This window comes from Trichoplax adhaerens, genomic scaffold (assembly GCF_000150275.1).
Source record: "Trichoplax adhaerens TRIADscaffold_5 genomic scaffold, whole genome shotgun sequence".
NCBI lineage: Eukaryota > Metazoa > Placozoa > Uniplacotomia > Trichoplacea > Trichoplacidae > Trichoplax > Trichoplax adhaerens.
In genome coordinates, this window is record NW_002060947.1 from 8,105,177 (window position 1) to 8,122,136 (window position 16,960).

The following is a 16,960-nucleotide window of genomic DNA, read 5'->3' on the forward strand; positions in this document are numbered from 1 at the left end:
GAAACAGTTCAACCCCATTTTCAAGTAGGTCATTTTGGATTCGTATATGCCCGTTGCCATTTCAAGCGATAGCCAAATTTGGTTTGCCACTACAAGATAACTTTATCCTTATAATTATCCTACAATACAAAATCGAAACGATATGGCTATTCGTGCACAAGAGTATAACTTTCCGGATAGCCCTGATGACGGAAGTCGATTGAACTTTGAAAGCGGTAATAGATGGCCAAACTGGAGAGATCGCGAAAAAGATAATTTCTTGAATGATAGCCATGCTGATGATTATCTCTTGAATGGGGATGAGAAGTCCTCAAGACCATCAAATGATTTCAAGCAACGCGAAAACGCTTATAACAAATGGAAGAATGAGAATAACATCTTGTCTATAAGTAGTAATAGAAAGAATAAATCGAGCGCTTCTTCGGATACATGGTCAAATTGGAGAGAGCAAGAAGCGGACTTGCACAACGATGATGATAACAATCAGCCACGATCAGATCGGAGGAAAAGTGAAAGAGATATTAAATGGGGCAATTGGAGAGAGCAAGAAGCGAAATTGTACAACGAAGATGAGAACAATCAGCCTGCATCAAATCGGAGGAAAAGTGAAAGAGATATTAAATGGGGCAATTGGAGAGACAGAGAAAAAACAGAGAGCAAAAGCGAAGCATTCGATAGTGATGGAATGAAACATTCACAGAGTTGGAGTAATTGGAGAGAAAAAGAGAACGCTAATAACTTCGATGATAAAGATAAGCCAAACGAATCAAATCAAAGCGAAATGGAGCCAAACAAAATTGAAAATTCGCTACATAAGCCTATGCAATGGGAAAATTGGAGAGAAATGGAAAAGAATAATGACAGTGTTAAAAAGTTTATCACTGACACCATAATGGAGAATGATGAAGAAGAAGCACTCAAAACTATTGATATACAGCCTCCTAGCAAGAATGAGCCTCAAAATCAAAATGAGATTTCGTCTACTGCAAGTGAACAGATTTTCAAGACTATAATAGGCCAAGAATTAGACTACCACATTGCACCTAATCCGATAGAATCAACTATTGTCACTTCTCAAATTAATAATTTACAAATAGCAAGTGATGAGGAAAATAAGAAAGAGGAAAGCAGTGAAATTTCAGAATCATCAAATGAAGCATCCTCAACGATAGAAGATACACCACTTCAAGAATCAAATTTACAGGAAAGCGATTCGGTCTTGATAGAAAGAGGAGGCCAATTTGAATTAATAGGCGATAAGGATATGCAAGCACAACAAGATGATTTTAGTATACAAGAAACAGCAAGCCAACCCGAAACTAATTCATTAAAAGAAACAATTGCTGAAATATTGAATGGTCCAGCAATTACTAAGCAAAGTAATAACGATACTAACAATAAATCGATAAATACGTCGAGCCCTTCTTCACCAAAGCCGATAAGAAAAAAAATAATTAGGCCACGCACTGCTCCGGCTACCATAAGACGTAATAATGAATACGACTACATACAGTCAAGTTACGGACTAACTCCTTATCAAAAGCAATTGTTAGCCAAGAAAAAGAGATTGTTAGCTGAAATGGAGGCTGAAAGAAAGCTAAAAGAAGAAGAAACAAAAAGGAAAGCGCGTGAAGATGCAGAAGCAGCCTTTAGGGCATGGCTGCAGTCAAAAAGAGAGGAAGCCTTTGAGAGAAGATTACAAGAAAATAATTTAGACCCTGAAAAAGAAAGAAAAAAGAAAGAATTGCAAGCTGAAAGGTGTCGAGAAGTATATCAAGCCTGGTTACGTGATAAAGCAGATAGAGTTAAACAAGCTCGAAAGCTTGAAGATCAACAAAGGCAAGAAGAAGACGCTTATAAAATTGAGCATAGTAAACGACAGTGTGAAAAAGCCTTTACATTGTAAGTGAAAATAATACGTGATACTCCGTTTTCGATCATACTATAGGACATCAATAAAATTATTGCATGTAAATCGTTCAATAGCATCAGTTTTAATTCTTGGCATACTATTCTAAATATATTAAGATGGCTTCGAAGGAAAGCTCAGGAAAAGAAAGCAGAAGAAATGGCTAGAATTAAATTTAAGAGAAGCCAAAGGCGTGCAAAGAATAAATCACAAAAGCCTTTGCAAACAAAGTATGTATCAGAATAATGATTTTCACAGCAACTGGCTTTTACTTTTTATGATATTTATATTAAAATTTCTCCCAGGACTACATAATTTTCCGTAGATGCTTTGTTAATATACGTAACAATATTTCTATTCTTCCATTTACAGATATATCGACTTATTTACATTATAAGGATGAAACAGTCAGAATCTAAAATTTTGGCGTAAACAACGTATGAATGAATTCGCTATTATTTCTTACCAGACTTCAAAGCAAATAAGACCACTAGCTTCAATGCATACCGAAATTTATTCAGAAATGCTTCATCATAGGGGTTGAAGAGTTATTGCTACGGAAAGAATCTTATGATTTAGTACGCCAACAATTAATTTCAAACTTTGTAGGCAAACCTGTACACACATTTTTATTTATACATATTTAAAATCTCATACTACACTTGATAAATTGAATTTCATAGGTAATGGAAGTGTATAAAGTACTAAAAATATAGCAGTAAAAGCTGTAATCTACTCCATGTGCCTTGAAATCGATGTTGTAGTTTACATACTAATTGAATTTCAATTTTTAATGCCCAGATGGTTATAGTTTGATACCTACAGTAAATACTGTATGTTACATATAGTAAACCTAATGCACACTAATGAAATAGTAATCTTTTATATTAATATCGACGTGATTTAGCGCTCAAGATAAAATCGAACTCTATTGCAAGTTGATGTAGAAACGTAATTATTACCCTACGATTGGAAAGACGCTAAAAGGAATTTTTAATCAGAAATTTTCTATTTTAATTTATATCATTTTACTAAATTTAAAGTTATCTATAAAAAATGACAGTCCTTAATCTTGTAATACAGTAATGATTAACTGTAAATTATAATCATGAAAAACTATAAATAATGCATAATTTTTGAAAGACGACAATGAAGATCGGCAAATTATTTGACAAATTTAATTGTTGTGAAAATGCGTATGCTTATTAAAAGCTATATCAGATTATCTAATAAAAGAACGGTTCCTGATGAAAATAATTTGGGTGATGTTCTTGTTTCTGCAAACAAGATTATAATTAAATGGTAGATCTCGGTAAAGACGATCATACCACAAACACAAATAATCTGAATTACATAGTCTTTTATCGCTTTCTTTCACAGCCATTTAAATTCTGCTTTATAGGTTAGACTAACAAAGATGTTTGATCAAGTTGTTATTGCATGCCCGGCAAATAGATCCACGAAAAAACAAATTTATAATTAAGCAGTTAAATTATTATCTGAAAACTTGATCATGGATGAATCAGTCATTATTACTCCCCATCAACTAATCCAATTACTTATTAGACAGGGTACGATGCTTTCAAACGTACTGGTACAGAATTACTAGTGACTAATGGTGAATCATATCATACTGTCCTTCTATCAATAGCCTAGTTATTAAACTTTCAAATCATTTGTAGAAATAATCAAGTCCATATACTTTCAGACAGCTGTAGTTTTGGATAATTATAATATATTTCCTTTCGGTAATCTACTAAAACTCCCAATATTGTAACCAATTCTAAAATAGCCGTACTTGTCAGGGTTAAAAATATTGATAGTGAAGTTAAGTCAAACCGGTTAAAAAAGATAGAGAGAAGCTAGCTTGAAAAGTCAATCTTCTTCTAAGACTCTTAAAATAATGGAGTATATCGTATTAGTCGCAATAAAGAGTAGACGATCATTGGATAAGGTCGATATCATAAAAGCCTTACCAATATGGTGCTGTATATGGGTATATTGTACGTTCACCGTGCAATGCCATGGAATACTAGATAATACAGTATATCAAGTAGTCCATGGCAGTTGTACACTACATTATTTCTCCACTTGATCTAGCACCGATAAATAATTAAATTGCCATTGTGCCGTTATTCAAGAACAAGCTATTCCTATTCTCTATTTAGCATCTGGTAAAAGTCCCCTCATAAATAAGACGATAAAAGCCATCAAATGAAAGCCACTGATTTACTCCTCCTGTTGTGCTTTCTTTCAAACAACTTACCGCTGTTCTAATTATAATAAATTAATATCTAATTTTTATCTTAAAATGGCCAAATGATGCGGATAAGTCTTCTATTGAAAACTACAAAAATCTTGATGAACATCCGCTTAGAGGCATATCATACAAGATATTATCCATACTGGGTCTTAGTATTTAAAATGCACTATAATTAGGATATTGACGTCAAGTATTATGATCAGGAAATTCTAGCGAGATGTGGCAGAGGTTCGGTACAATAATACACTATAGCAGCCAATTAAACATCTATTTGGACTAAAGACCAAATTCGATCGCTGTCATATAAAATGTGCAATAATAAGTATATAAATAATAAAACAATTGATCAATTTTAGAATGATATTAACATTAATTATATTAGTCTGCTCCAACTTTGCTGTCTCATTATGTGCTTGCATTATCCTTCGGGCTATATACTAATTTATGCATGTAATAGCATATCTCATTTAATATTAGCTTCTATTCCGATACTGACTATAGGATAGTGTTTAAAATGGCAATAGAGAATAGACGTAAACATCTGTTAAGGTCAATATTATTATGTTTTTAATAGTAATTATTATAAAAAGACAGGAATTGACCGGTAACTTTCTATAACATCAAGTAATTGGCGTTTTGAGAGTCGTTTATCGATAGAAATCTTACAAACTAGTGGTACATTTACCCGCAGTCGCTATTGCATTTACACTTCATTGCCGTTCCTTTCTTAATAATGTCAAGTGATTCAAAAGTTAAACCGAAAGATGTTCAATTAAGTTGGACATCGAATATTAATGCTGATGGGGAGTATATTCGTGCAGTCTCAACATTTCGCAATAGAGTCAAAGCTGATGGAAGTGGATTTTTTCCAGCGGAAAGTGGCCGGTATCACTTGTATATCTCTTTTGGTTGTCCTTGGGCTCATCGAACACTACTCTATAGAAAATTGAAAGGCTTAGAAAACGTTATTACTGTTGATGTTGTCGATTGGCATCTTGCTGAAGGTGGTTGGAAATTCAATCCCGACAGACCCGGTTGTACAACGGACAGAGTCAATAACTTTGAATATTTAAGTCAAGTGTATCATCTATCCGATCCTGACTATAATGGACGTGTTACTGTACCTGTCCTATTTGATAAAGTCAAAAATATTGTTGTTAACAACGAATCTAGTGAGATAATATCCATGCTAAACAGCGAATTTAATGAATTTTGTGCTACACCGGAACAACGCGAGTTGGATCTACGTCCCTCTCACTTAGCTTCAGAGATTGATGAATTGAATAGCTGGATATACGCGTAAGAAAAGTTATTGCAGGATACGTTATATAATTGTTGCTGTAAATTACAGTAACCTTATACTAACTGAGTAACGACATGTTTTAAAATTGAGAATTAAACAGAAACCTATGCTGAGTTTGAGTCTTACATGTATCATTAATAATCGTAATTACTTATTAAAGTTTAAAAACAGTGATCGTATCTTCAAAGCGAGCTTGATCTTACATACTCGGATGTTTCATAACGCTATTACAATCTCGCTTATGTAGAAGAATCATAAGCAATAATCTTTGAAACTGCTTCGTTAATCGTCGTTAGATTTTTAATACCGTATTGCGTTGCTTACGATCCTTAGGCAAATCAATAATGGGGTTTATCGTGCTGGCTTTGCCAGGAAACAACCTGCTTATGACCGAGCAGTAATTGAAGTCTTTGAAGGATTAGACAAAGTCGAAGGAATTCTTGCTAAAAATCGTTACCTTACAGGAAAAGAAATAACGGAAGCTGATGTTCGATTATTTGTTACATTGATTCGGTTCGATTTAGTCTACGTGCTACATTTTAAGGTAGGTCTGAAATTTTAAGATGTCAAAAGTTTAAAATGCAAATCATCCTTGATTTAAATTAAAAAATTCTGTTGGTAATATGTCTAATATTGAAGACATAGTTTAAACCAATTTTCTCTATTTTCATCAGTATAGTGATTGCTCTAAATAGCAGTAAGGATTTGAATACTCTAGGATAAAATGCTTTCCTGCCATTAATATAATGTAGAATGTTTCACAAGGTTATGCCTTAATATAAAGTGAGAAATCTAACGTAAAGTAGTCCAGGGATAAAATGTCACGTACATATTAAATGATCAAGATCATACAATTACTACTATACATCTGGATGAAAGTAATATAAAAATAATATACAATTAACTACAGGATCAAATATCAGTAGCTAAGTTATCATATCTACGAGTACATGAACTATTCCATCTACGCTAAACGCATTTTGATGATTAAAGATGATGTGGTATAAGTTTTATTAGAAGAGTTGGGTAGTCTACTTGCATCGTAAATTTTTCATAGGTTAAAAGCTTACAAGTAGCTTAATTAAAAATCTTTAATAATTGATTTTATAGTGCAACCTCAAACGCATTATTGACTATCCTAATATCTGGGGCTATGTGCGTGATATATATCAGACACCAGGAATAAGCGATACCATCAATTTTGAACATATGAAAAAGCACTATATGGTAAGAATTTAAGAGAAATAGTTATTCAAATTACCGTGTCCATATGCATTCAACATAAACTGTAGAAATAAGAATAATCAAATTGCATAAAAATTGGTTAGCCTACTACGATACATGCACCCAATGATCCTTACGTAGAATAATTACCATAAATAAAATTAAGTTTAGAATAACCTAAATGTAAATAAAATATTTGAGATCAAAGGCTAACTCACTACTTGGATGTTACTTTAGGTCAGCCATGACAGCATTAATCCCCGCGCTATTGTTGCTAAAGGACCAGCTATTGATTTCAATTTACCTCATGATCGAAAGAAATTGGATCAATAAGCAACATTAGCTCCATGTAGGGTAAATATCCTATTTTGAGAAAACATTTCGAATCCGCTTAAAAAGTTTAGCATTAAACGTTTCCTTTAGCTGTATGTTTTCATGTATCTAAGTTATCCTAACGATAACGTACTTAGTATATTTTTTCTAGTACGTTTATTCATAATTCATTGACTTTATTAACTAAATACTTTCAAGCCTTATAATTTTCTATTTACTATTCAATCTCGAACTTATTCATGTTTTGGTGAAATTGATGAAACAGTATAGCTGTAGCGTTATGCCATCTATAGGTACTATTCAGTGGTTTATATTAACCTATATTTTGGAGGTATTCATTCATATCTGTAGTCAACGAAATCATTTCGTATCGCTTAATTTCTGTAACTCTTGTAACTGGTGTTTACGCAATTATCGTAAAACCTAACTTACTTATCTGTTTAATTTTTTATACAATTAATTACTGAATTTGCGAAATACCTCTAACTTACCCCTGCCATGTATACTAACAAAATAAAATTGAAGTGGCCTATTTTCTATTTCAATATCGACTACGTTTTATACTCAAAAATGGTTCTAGCTACTTAAATAACCCAATCCGTAGCACACATACAAGTAATTACTGCTATCCATGATAAAATAAGACTAGAATGTTATATTTTAAGCTGATTAATTTCATTCAGGGATTTCCATTAGAACCCGTATTTGCTGCTGGTTCACGCTGCATATATGCAATGAAATAGCAAAACAATATTGATCCCTTCCAATGCCATTTTTTTATAGTCATTTCATTTACCATAATTCGATGGAATAGCTTGCTATCATTAAAGAATTGGTACTAACAGAGATTCGTTGCCTACTAATATTATGGAATGTATAACAATAAATGGACCTGCTGAGCAAAGAATATCGTTGATATTAACCTAATCATTTTCTAAAAACTATTTCGAAAGAAAATTAAAACATGAAAAAGTGACAAAATAGTCGACTTAAATAAGTATCAATCGAATCACTTACCAATTTTACCAATAACGAATAATATTGGACAGTCAAAACGCGATATGTAAACTATGAACTATGACTGGCCATTGTGAGAATAATGCAAACTACAAAATAGGCAATAACGAAAAGATAGCAGTTGCAGTTATCTACTTATATTTACCAATAATATGTGTAATTCTACTCTTCCTTGCAATACTGCAGTATCCCACTATTTATTATTCAATTACCATGCAAATTAATTAGTAGGACAGAAATGAAATAGAAACGGTAGAGCAGAGGCTAAACTATGAAATACTTATGTAGTAGTAAGGTCAGAAAGCTTTAAATTAGCATTGGCGAAATTTGGCAAAACGAGCTATGAATTAACTCGGTTTATCATTGATTGTTATCAGCTCATCTCCTGTCACATCATGCTATATGATGCCAACCAGACATCCATAAGCTCAACAGATTTTGCAGGCCTTTGATGTCAGCTTTTCTACTTTTATGCCCTAGTTATCATTTCATGATATCCTCATCTTTTATTCATCCTATGCAAATCTATAGTAGATATTATTAGTGGTTCATGATCGTATGTAAATTCATTCATCATGCAATGCCATCGCTGGAGTAGCACAAACTGTAGACAACTAGAAAACGAGTAGCAGTTTGTAGACCAAAAATTATTTAAATCATACACTTGGTGTCACATTAGCATGTATACCGTATAAGGCAGTCTACTGCTGAATCATTGATAGCTACGCTACATGTATCTTTAGTCTCTTGGCTGAGTATTAGAAATTTTTAGATATTGATCGGTTAGTAAACATTAATGGATTTCATTCAATTTATTTACAATTTTTGCTTTCTGGTCACATGAACAACGTGGGTGTGAAGTACCTGCGCATAGGAAATGACGACTATGGAATATACTGATATTACATAAAAAAGGCTGGTATACAGTTTATTGCTATAATTTAAAGTTTGAAAACGGACATCACAGTTCGTAAAGTGGTTGGTGGTGAGTAATTGACATCAGATTTTACGGATAGAAATCTCTATTCCTGGTCACTTAAGTAGACACCCTAAAGTCTAATAATACATTCTAGAACGTAAAGTAAGTAGCATCGGATAGGAGGCTTGAATTGAATAGCTTACCTGCTTAAGGCTTAAGAAATAAATTACTCATGGCAAATGATTCCAAGTTATCCAATGATAAAGGCGAATTTATTCGTGCTACTTCATCGTTTCGTAATTGGGTAAAGGCTGATGGTAGTAGTCCTTTTCCTGCCGAAAAGAATCGCTATCATTTGTATGTGTCTCTCAGTTGCCCATGGGCTCATCGCACCTTAATCACCAGAAAATTGAAAGGCCTCGAAAATATCATAACGGTCGATATAGTTGACTGGCTTCGAACATCAGCGGGCTGGAGATTTAGTCCGGAGAAACCTGGATGTACAGCAGATACCGTAAATGGTAAGGAGTACGTTGAGGAAATCTACAAATTAGCCGATCCGCTTTATACAGGCCGAGTGACTATTCCGATTCTTTATGATAAGATCGCCAAAACTATAGTCAACAACGAGTCTAGTGAAATTATTCGCATATTAAATTCGGAATTTAACGCATTATGTGCAACATCTCAACAACGTGATTTGGATTTATATCCACAAGAAGTAAGGCAGGAAATTAATGCCCTAAATGGTTGGATTTACAGGTATCTTGTGAATAATTTTCGATAGACAACTTTGATAGTATCTCTTTCGTAATGCAATGTTATTCTTTACCTTTACAAGATCATAACACATGATCCACTTTTATCAGCTCTTGTTCATAGTAATGCATTAATAGCTAGTCAACACCACTGTAATTATGCCATAGAGCAGATTGGTGACTGTTATTGCCAAATAGAAATTGATTAAGTTATATATATACGCTTATGAGGCAATGACACCTTTGCGAAACTTCACTAGCCTGTAGTTAGAGGAGATTTGCGGAAATTAAGCTATAAGAATATATTGCTGGCTTGTAATTTATGGTTTCTACTGATATCACTTAGTTTAACAGAAAAAATCTTATCTGATTACACTTGCAAAAATTTGTTTACCTCCTATATAAAGCCAGATCAACAACGGTGTTTATCGTGCCGGTTTTGCAACAACACAAGAAGCCTATGATAATGCTGTTGACGATGTTTTCGATGGGTTAAACAAAGTCGAAGCCATACTATCGAAACGTCGCTATCTGACTGGTGATCAAATAACGGAAGCTGATATTCGAATATTTCCTTCATTAGTTCGATTTGACACTGTTTATGTGCAACATTTTAAGGTAAGATTCTTCTGTACATGAAGAGTGGAGTAGATAGAGGATACTATAATAGTAGTTTAGATTAAAATAGCAGATTGCAATTTTTTTATGACTACAGACAATAGCTAAGAATCTAGAATTTTGGATGAATAGTTGTTCTACTATCAGATCTTCTCCATTGATACGATTCGTTTTCCATTTTATTCCTAAATATTTAGTGCAATATTAGGCGCATCATTGATTATCCCAATATATGGGGCTATTTACGTGACTTATATCAAATCCCTGAATTTGGTAGTACGGTTCATATGGAACACATTAAGAAGAGCTATATGGTAATAACTCGCAAATATTAAAGATTTATAGATAGTTCATAGGCAAAATTTCGAATACACCGTGTAGCTTGGATACGTATATCGAGCACTACACAGTTACTAGTAAGTATTATACCGATGATTCATTCTTACAATAACCTTATAATTTTTATCTAGATGAGCATGGAGAATATAAATCCGAATGGCGTAGTTGCTAAAGGACCTGAAATTGATTTTAACACTTATCACGGGCGTGATAAATTATACTAATTAGGGGTAAAAATTCCATCTTCTAAGCAATGCATTAGAATTTACAGCACTTATTATTTTGTAGTAAGTGTTTGACATTTCGGATGTTAGTATACCTTTATTCATTGCATTCTAAATCAACTTGCAATAGCAAACTTTGTAAAATACTTAAGACAAGTACTTAAATCATCTGGAAAGAATTAGCTTACAGTTTGAAATAAACGTATTAGTATTGATAATCCTTTAGTGTAGATTGGATGTTAAGAGTATAAAAAGTATAAGCTATAGCTATCAATATCAATAAATGTTTCTATTTAGCATGTATCTAATGTTTACTAATCAATGGCATACCAGGCATACCAAGATTGGTTATTAGTGTTTAAAGTATAAAATTAAGGTAGCATTTTCAATTATTTTTTGAAGTTTTAACTTGCAGTTTCGAAGTAAGAGCAACTCTAATTCTGCTTAATAAATTTTATCATCTTAGCAAGTAATTAAACGGTAGCGATCTAATTACTGTAACTGCAAAATCTTTAGATTGCATAACTTGAAATATCTAATGGTTTCGATTTTGTCTTTATTTTCTTATATCGTAACCTTTAATAACTAACAGTATACGAACAATGCTTGCTAATGTTATCTCAACAATGCTAATCGATATTGCGTAATTCAGCTGTAAATTTACAACGAGTTCTAGCTTATGGTTTAGTTTATTGTGATAAATGCATTGACTGAGCCTTTGAACGAAGAGGTCGTAAGAGATTCAAAGTCATAAGTAGAAAAGAATATATCTGACTTTAATTTCGTTAGCATCTTCACTTATAGACTTCTGCAGTATTCGCGATATCATTAAATTGTTACCTGCTGCACAAATATGAAAACGAAAATTTAGTAACTATTCTATTTTATTGGTACGTCTCCTTGAGCTACAGAAATGCTTATTGATCATTTTGTTGAGTTCAAAACTGGTACGGGGCAAGTTCCTCCTTATTAATTCAATAATCTATGTTATGCAAATTTTGAGAATAATTCATATTACAAGCTTTAATACAGTAGGTAACTCCTACGGTTTATAGGTTGAAGATTTCGAAGAACATCAGCAGAAACTTAATGATGGCTGCGATTAACAGCTAGCTAGCTCATAATGATAGTGGCTTTAACAATACAGAACACTGTAATACCTTTGCATTCCTTCTATATACTCAGTCTCTCTTCGATATTGCAAATAGGCAAAGGCTAGCTTACACGACTTCTCCCAATGCAATTTGTATATTAAAATTTCTACGTACTAATTATTACTTGCCAACATTATCACTTGAAATTTTAGTATCAAAATAATAAATTTGAAATTTATTTTTTAAATATATGTATGCCAAGTACTGTTTAAAACAGTAGCTATCGGAAAGTATCTAACAAAATACACCTATGTTTATCCCAAATCAATCTGTTATATTTACACGTAGTTTAATTCGACCTTACGCTTTCAGCATCAGTAATAAGTAACCATTTGCCCATATGTTACGATGCGTAAGTTCGTCCTAATTATTGAGTAATATTAAATATTGTTTGTGTGGATTGACGTTGTATTAATTATCATTTCTTCATACAATCTGTTTAATATAACTTTAAAAGGATAGTTTTATTTTATGTGCATCAGGAGTTTCTGACGAGACTATAAAAGGCTGGTGCCTGAAGATCCCTTTTTAGTTAGTTAGTCGGTTAGATAGTCAACTAGTTTATCAATTGATATTTAATTGTAAAGATTATAATCTTGGGTGCCAAGATTTCTTCAGTAATAAATGATATTAAATCTCTGACTGTCTCGTCTACACTATCTGTGACGCTATAATTATACCATAGTATTCAGTCCTTGGAACTGAATTATTTGATGATATAGCTAATCTCGCCTCTTTAAGTTAGTAAGTGGCGTTCTCCACAAGGATTGGCGTGTGTAGACTACTTTGTCACTAGTGGTGTGTGACACCATAATTGCCCGCTAAATTTTATATCTTCCTCCCTGTGTTCAGACTAATTCTTGAAGTTGAGTAATTTCTGAGATAATGTTCAAATCTTGAAAATTTATAAAGTTTAAATAAGTCATTAGATGTATTGAAAGGGAAAAAATTCAATAATATAAGACTTATTTATTTAGGCTATGTCTAATACTCGCGATATTCGCTGTAGTGTTTAGTTTAACCCTATATTTACTTAGAAGCGTTGTTCGACTCGTAAAAATTTCAGTAGACGACCAGTTGATATAAATTTTATTTTTTAACGATTAAAAATCTGAATTTTAATAACCGCATCATAGATAAATTATCAAAACTAAAGTCACATCGCTCGAGGCAGCATTTTCCACTATACGTATATAATGACATGAAAAGAGTAATTTACGTATGAGATTTAAACATTTCACTATTGTCCAACTTCAGAATTTGTAATGTTACTACGCCTTATAGTATTGGTACTAGGTTTGTAAAATTTCTAGTTATTACTATTTAACTCACACATATTAATAGTACTGTAAACTCCTACAAATACTTGCTGTACTATAGCATCGCCACAACGCCCACTGTCATTTTACTTCTTTCATACTTACCGCCAAGACTATAATTATATGTGCATAATTAATTATTAAACTTTGTAATGGTATTGCTCCGTGTATTAGATTAACAAAAAACCAAGAGGACAGTTACCAAGCATTCTGTATTTTGATAAGTAGTACTGCACTATTCTCTCCAATAGCAGTAAAGTAACTGAAGTTATTTTACAAACCATTACCGTGCATCATTTTAATTCTTTGGTGCCATTTGGACGAAACTACTCGATCAAAGTTGATTTTTATCGTTTACGTGAGGTATTACGTAAGCATTACTTAAGTTTAGTACAGCACGATATTTTAAATATACGTACATCTAATACAATGTAAATCACCTTCTCGATTTCTGTATTATTTTTATAGAATAGCATTGCTTTCAATTCGAATTGAAAAATGTCTGACCAAGGAAGTGACAGTGTTAAGAAAATTACAAGTTTTAACGGTCGTGTTTCTAAGGATGGATCTGGCCAATTTCCAGCACAGAAAGGTAGATACCATTTGTATGTTAACCCAGGTTGTCCTTATGCACAACGAGTCATGATCATGAGAACGTTGAAAGGTTTAGAAGATATCATTACGATGGATATTACACACTGGTATATTCATGAAAACGGTTGGTTTTTCGACGAGACAGTAGATACGTGTACTAAAGATACAGTTAATGGCTTCAAATTTTTAAGAGAGGCTTACGAACAGACTAATACAAAGTATAGCGGTAGAATTACTGTACCCGTACTTTACGACAAGGTTAACAAGGTCATCGTTAATAACGAATCTGCCGAAATCATGGAAATTCTAAACAGCGAATTTAATGAATTTTGCTCTACTCAAGAGCAAAAGGATTTAAATTTATATTCTAAAGAGCATGAAGAAACGGCCAAGGAATTATTAGGCTGGATAACACCGTAAGTGATACTTAGTGTACTTCCAGCAAAGTGCTATTAATGTGATCTAAATTGGATGTCGACGATACGAACATAGTCGTAAACTGATCGTAAACTTGCTACACAGTACAGTATATTGGATCAGTTACTTACACTCATTATTACTTCATTGATAGATAGATCACGATCTTTATCATGACTAATTCTATTTTTGCCCTTATCATTGTTCATGAATGACTAGAAACATTATTTCCAGAGTCTTTCGTGTTCGTGATGCCACTGATCAAGAAAGTTATAATCAATCTGTCGATACTCTATTCGAGAATCTCGATCGATTAGAAAAACACCTTTCTAATCGTCGTTACCTAACAGGAAAGACTATAACGCACGCAGATGTCAAGTTATTTGTAGCATTAGTTCGTTTCGATGTGGCATATTACGTGGTGTATAAGGTTAGTTATCAGTTCTGAGCGTTCTAACTTTGTGCTAAATATACAATAATGCTATGAAAATAATACCAACCTAAGATTTATACAATAAATGTAAATAGTCTTACGATAAAATTTGGCAGGCTCAGTTACTTTAACACTATTTCTTGATTGTGAATTATAATTGATTGAGTTTCTTCTGTGATGAAATGGTAGTGTAATACAAAACGTATTGCTGATTATCCAAACATTTGGGGCTATTTGCGAGATCTTTATCAATCTCCAGGCTTTGGAGAAACGGTTAATATTGAGCATATTATGAAGCTACACTATGTAAGTGAATATCTTATTTACATTGCTTTGTACACTTGAAATTATTAGAAATTGTGGATATTGCAATTTAACTTATTTTACGATAAAAATTTAAATTTATTATTGTATTGGTTTTAACTTCTACTCTTTTAAGTTTATTAGTTTACTCTGATTAAAGCTACGTAGCACTGTATAAACTTTTATTTATCTGATGTATTGTAGGTGAGCGACAAAAAACAGAAGCCTACTAAAATCTGTCCTAAAGGACCAGTTGTCGACTTTACTGGCAAGCATGGACGTGAAGCATTAGCATCAGCATAGAATACATGTGTGCAATTACTTGGTCTAGTAAAACGACGGTAGAGTCGCAGCCATTGCAGTAAATCAATCTAGTTAAGAGAAATGTAAAAGATATCTATATCTAGCATAAAGACTGTTTTAGAGATATAGCACTACAGCTCGTATCTATTTATTTAATGAAGAAACATCTTAGCTATTTAGATCTTAGTATTTGAAATGTACTGAGAGTTTTACATTTTAACCTATTACACTATTATTTAAAATATACTTGATATTCTCGGTAAGCTTATGCACATGTAAATATACTTTGGGCATTATTCAGTTGCAATAGATAACTTACACATAAGGAACATAGCAAGAGGTGATGGTTGTATAGACACTTTAATCTACCGTCAATACTACAGTAATCGTATAGCGTAGAGGCTGCAATTATTTTGATGTTGAACTTATGACAGTAATTAGAACTTTCTAGCTTAATTTGTAGTTCGTAGTCGTCATAGTAAAATAATCATATGTTTAATCAAAACTTATCAAATTACAATAATAAAAAAATATCACGAAATATATTTGGATGATAATGTACCTCGGTCGATTTCGAATGAAGATACATCCTCACTCTGGAAATGAACATGGAAACGCAGATAGACTTTCAAGACTAGTTTAAATTTTAGAGTTTAAGACTGATAAAGAATATAATAAATGATGCTATAATTTTGAGGAATATGAGAATATTAGGGATAATAAATGTAGTAAAGCACCCATATTTGAGGATATCGTAGCTGTATCCATCTTGAAATAATGTAATATCATACTGTCAATAAATATTCTATGACTTGGTTAACTAAATGCAACCACAGTAAAATCGTTAATCGTAAGTAGGCTGTTAATTCAGTTATTTCTAGAACCACGTACGGTATTTCACATAAAATTACTGCTATTAAATGTATAGAGTGCGCCCAGATGTGACGAAATTTACAGTATAATCTTTAATAAAAAACAGCATACGAACAGTCCATTTCAATATTATCTTAACAATGCTAATGGATGATGTATATCTCAGCTGTGAATTTACAACAAGTTCTAGCTTATAGTTTAGTTTATTGAGATAAATACATTGACTGAACCTTTGAACGAAGAAGTCGTAAGAGATTTAAAGCCATAGAGCAGAAAAGATACAGAAAAGAATATGTCTGGCTTTAGTCTCTTTAACATCTTCACTTATAGACTTCTACAGTATTCGCGATACTATTAAATTATTACCTAATACACAATTACGAAATTGAGAATTTAGACAAGATTCTATTTTATTGGTACTTCTTATTGAGCTACAGAAATGCTTACAAGAAACTTGCTTAAGATTTTAAAGAAAGTTAATAAATTGTCAAGGTATAAAAGTTTCATAGTCATATAATTAATGCGATACTTAGCCTTCAATATAATAAGTGGCAATATGGTAAGTAAATCTATTCAAAAAATTGCGATACTTCAATCTCTATTAGTCATTCTGTTAAGTATAAAACCGGTACAGAGGTAAGTTCCTCGTTTATAATC

General features: G+C 32.6%; 4 protein-coding genes across 4 annotated transcripts; all 4 read left to right on the forward strand.

The window, feature by feature from the left end:
* Window positions 1-142: 142 nt before the first annotated feature.
* On the forward strand, window positions 143-2,155 carry TRIADDRAFT_56966 (uncharacterized protein; the record flags this gene model as incomplete). Its single annotated transcript, XM_002112648.1, has 2 exons — window positions 143-1,902; window positions 2,029-2,155. 2 exons carry the CDS (start codon window positions 143-145, stop codon window positions 2,153-2,155), a joined length of 1,887 nt encoding a protein of 628 aa, XP_002112684.1.
* A 2,750-nt stretch (window positions 2,156-4,905) lies between these two features.
* Window positions 4,906-7,032, forward strand: TRIADDRAFT_24899 (uncharacterized protein; the record flags this gene model as incomplete). Its single annotated transcript, XM_002112649.1, has 4 exons — window positions 4,906-5,471; window positions 5,809-6,019; window positions 6,586-6,702; window positions 6,937-7,032. The coding sequence occupies 4 exons, from the start codon at window positions 4,906-4,908 to the stop codon at window positions 7,030-7,032; spliced, it is 990 nt and encodes a 329-aa protein (XP_002112685.1).
* Window positions 7,033-9,200: 2,168 nt separating this feature from the next.
* Window positions 9,201-10,907, forward strand: TRIADDRAFT_25188 (uncharacterized protein; the record flags this gene model as incomplete). The annotated part of the gene is made up of 4 exons (XM_002112650.1): window positions 9,201-9,730; window positions 10,134-10,344; window positions 10,542-10,658; window positions 10,815-10,907. 4 exons carry the CDS (start codon window positions 9,201-9,203, stop codon window positions 10,905-10,907), a joined length of 951 nt encoding a protein of 316 aa, XP_002112686.1.
* A 2,971-nt stretch (window positions 10,908-13,878) lies between these two features.
* On the forward strand, window positions 13,879-15,430 carry TRIADDRAFT_56969 (uncharacterized protein; the record flags this gene model as incomplete). Its single annotated transcript, XM_002112651.1, has 4 exons — window positions 13,879-14,390; window positions 14,611-14,821; window positions 15,014-15,130; window positions 15,332-15,430. The coding sequence occupies 4 exons, from the start codon at window positions 13,879-13,881 to the stop codon at window positions 15,428-15,430; spliced, it is 939 nt and encodes a 312-aa protein (XP_002112687.1).
* Window positions 15,431-16,960: the final 1,530 nt, after the last annotated feature.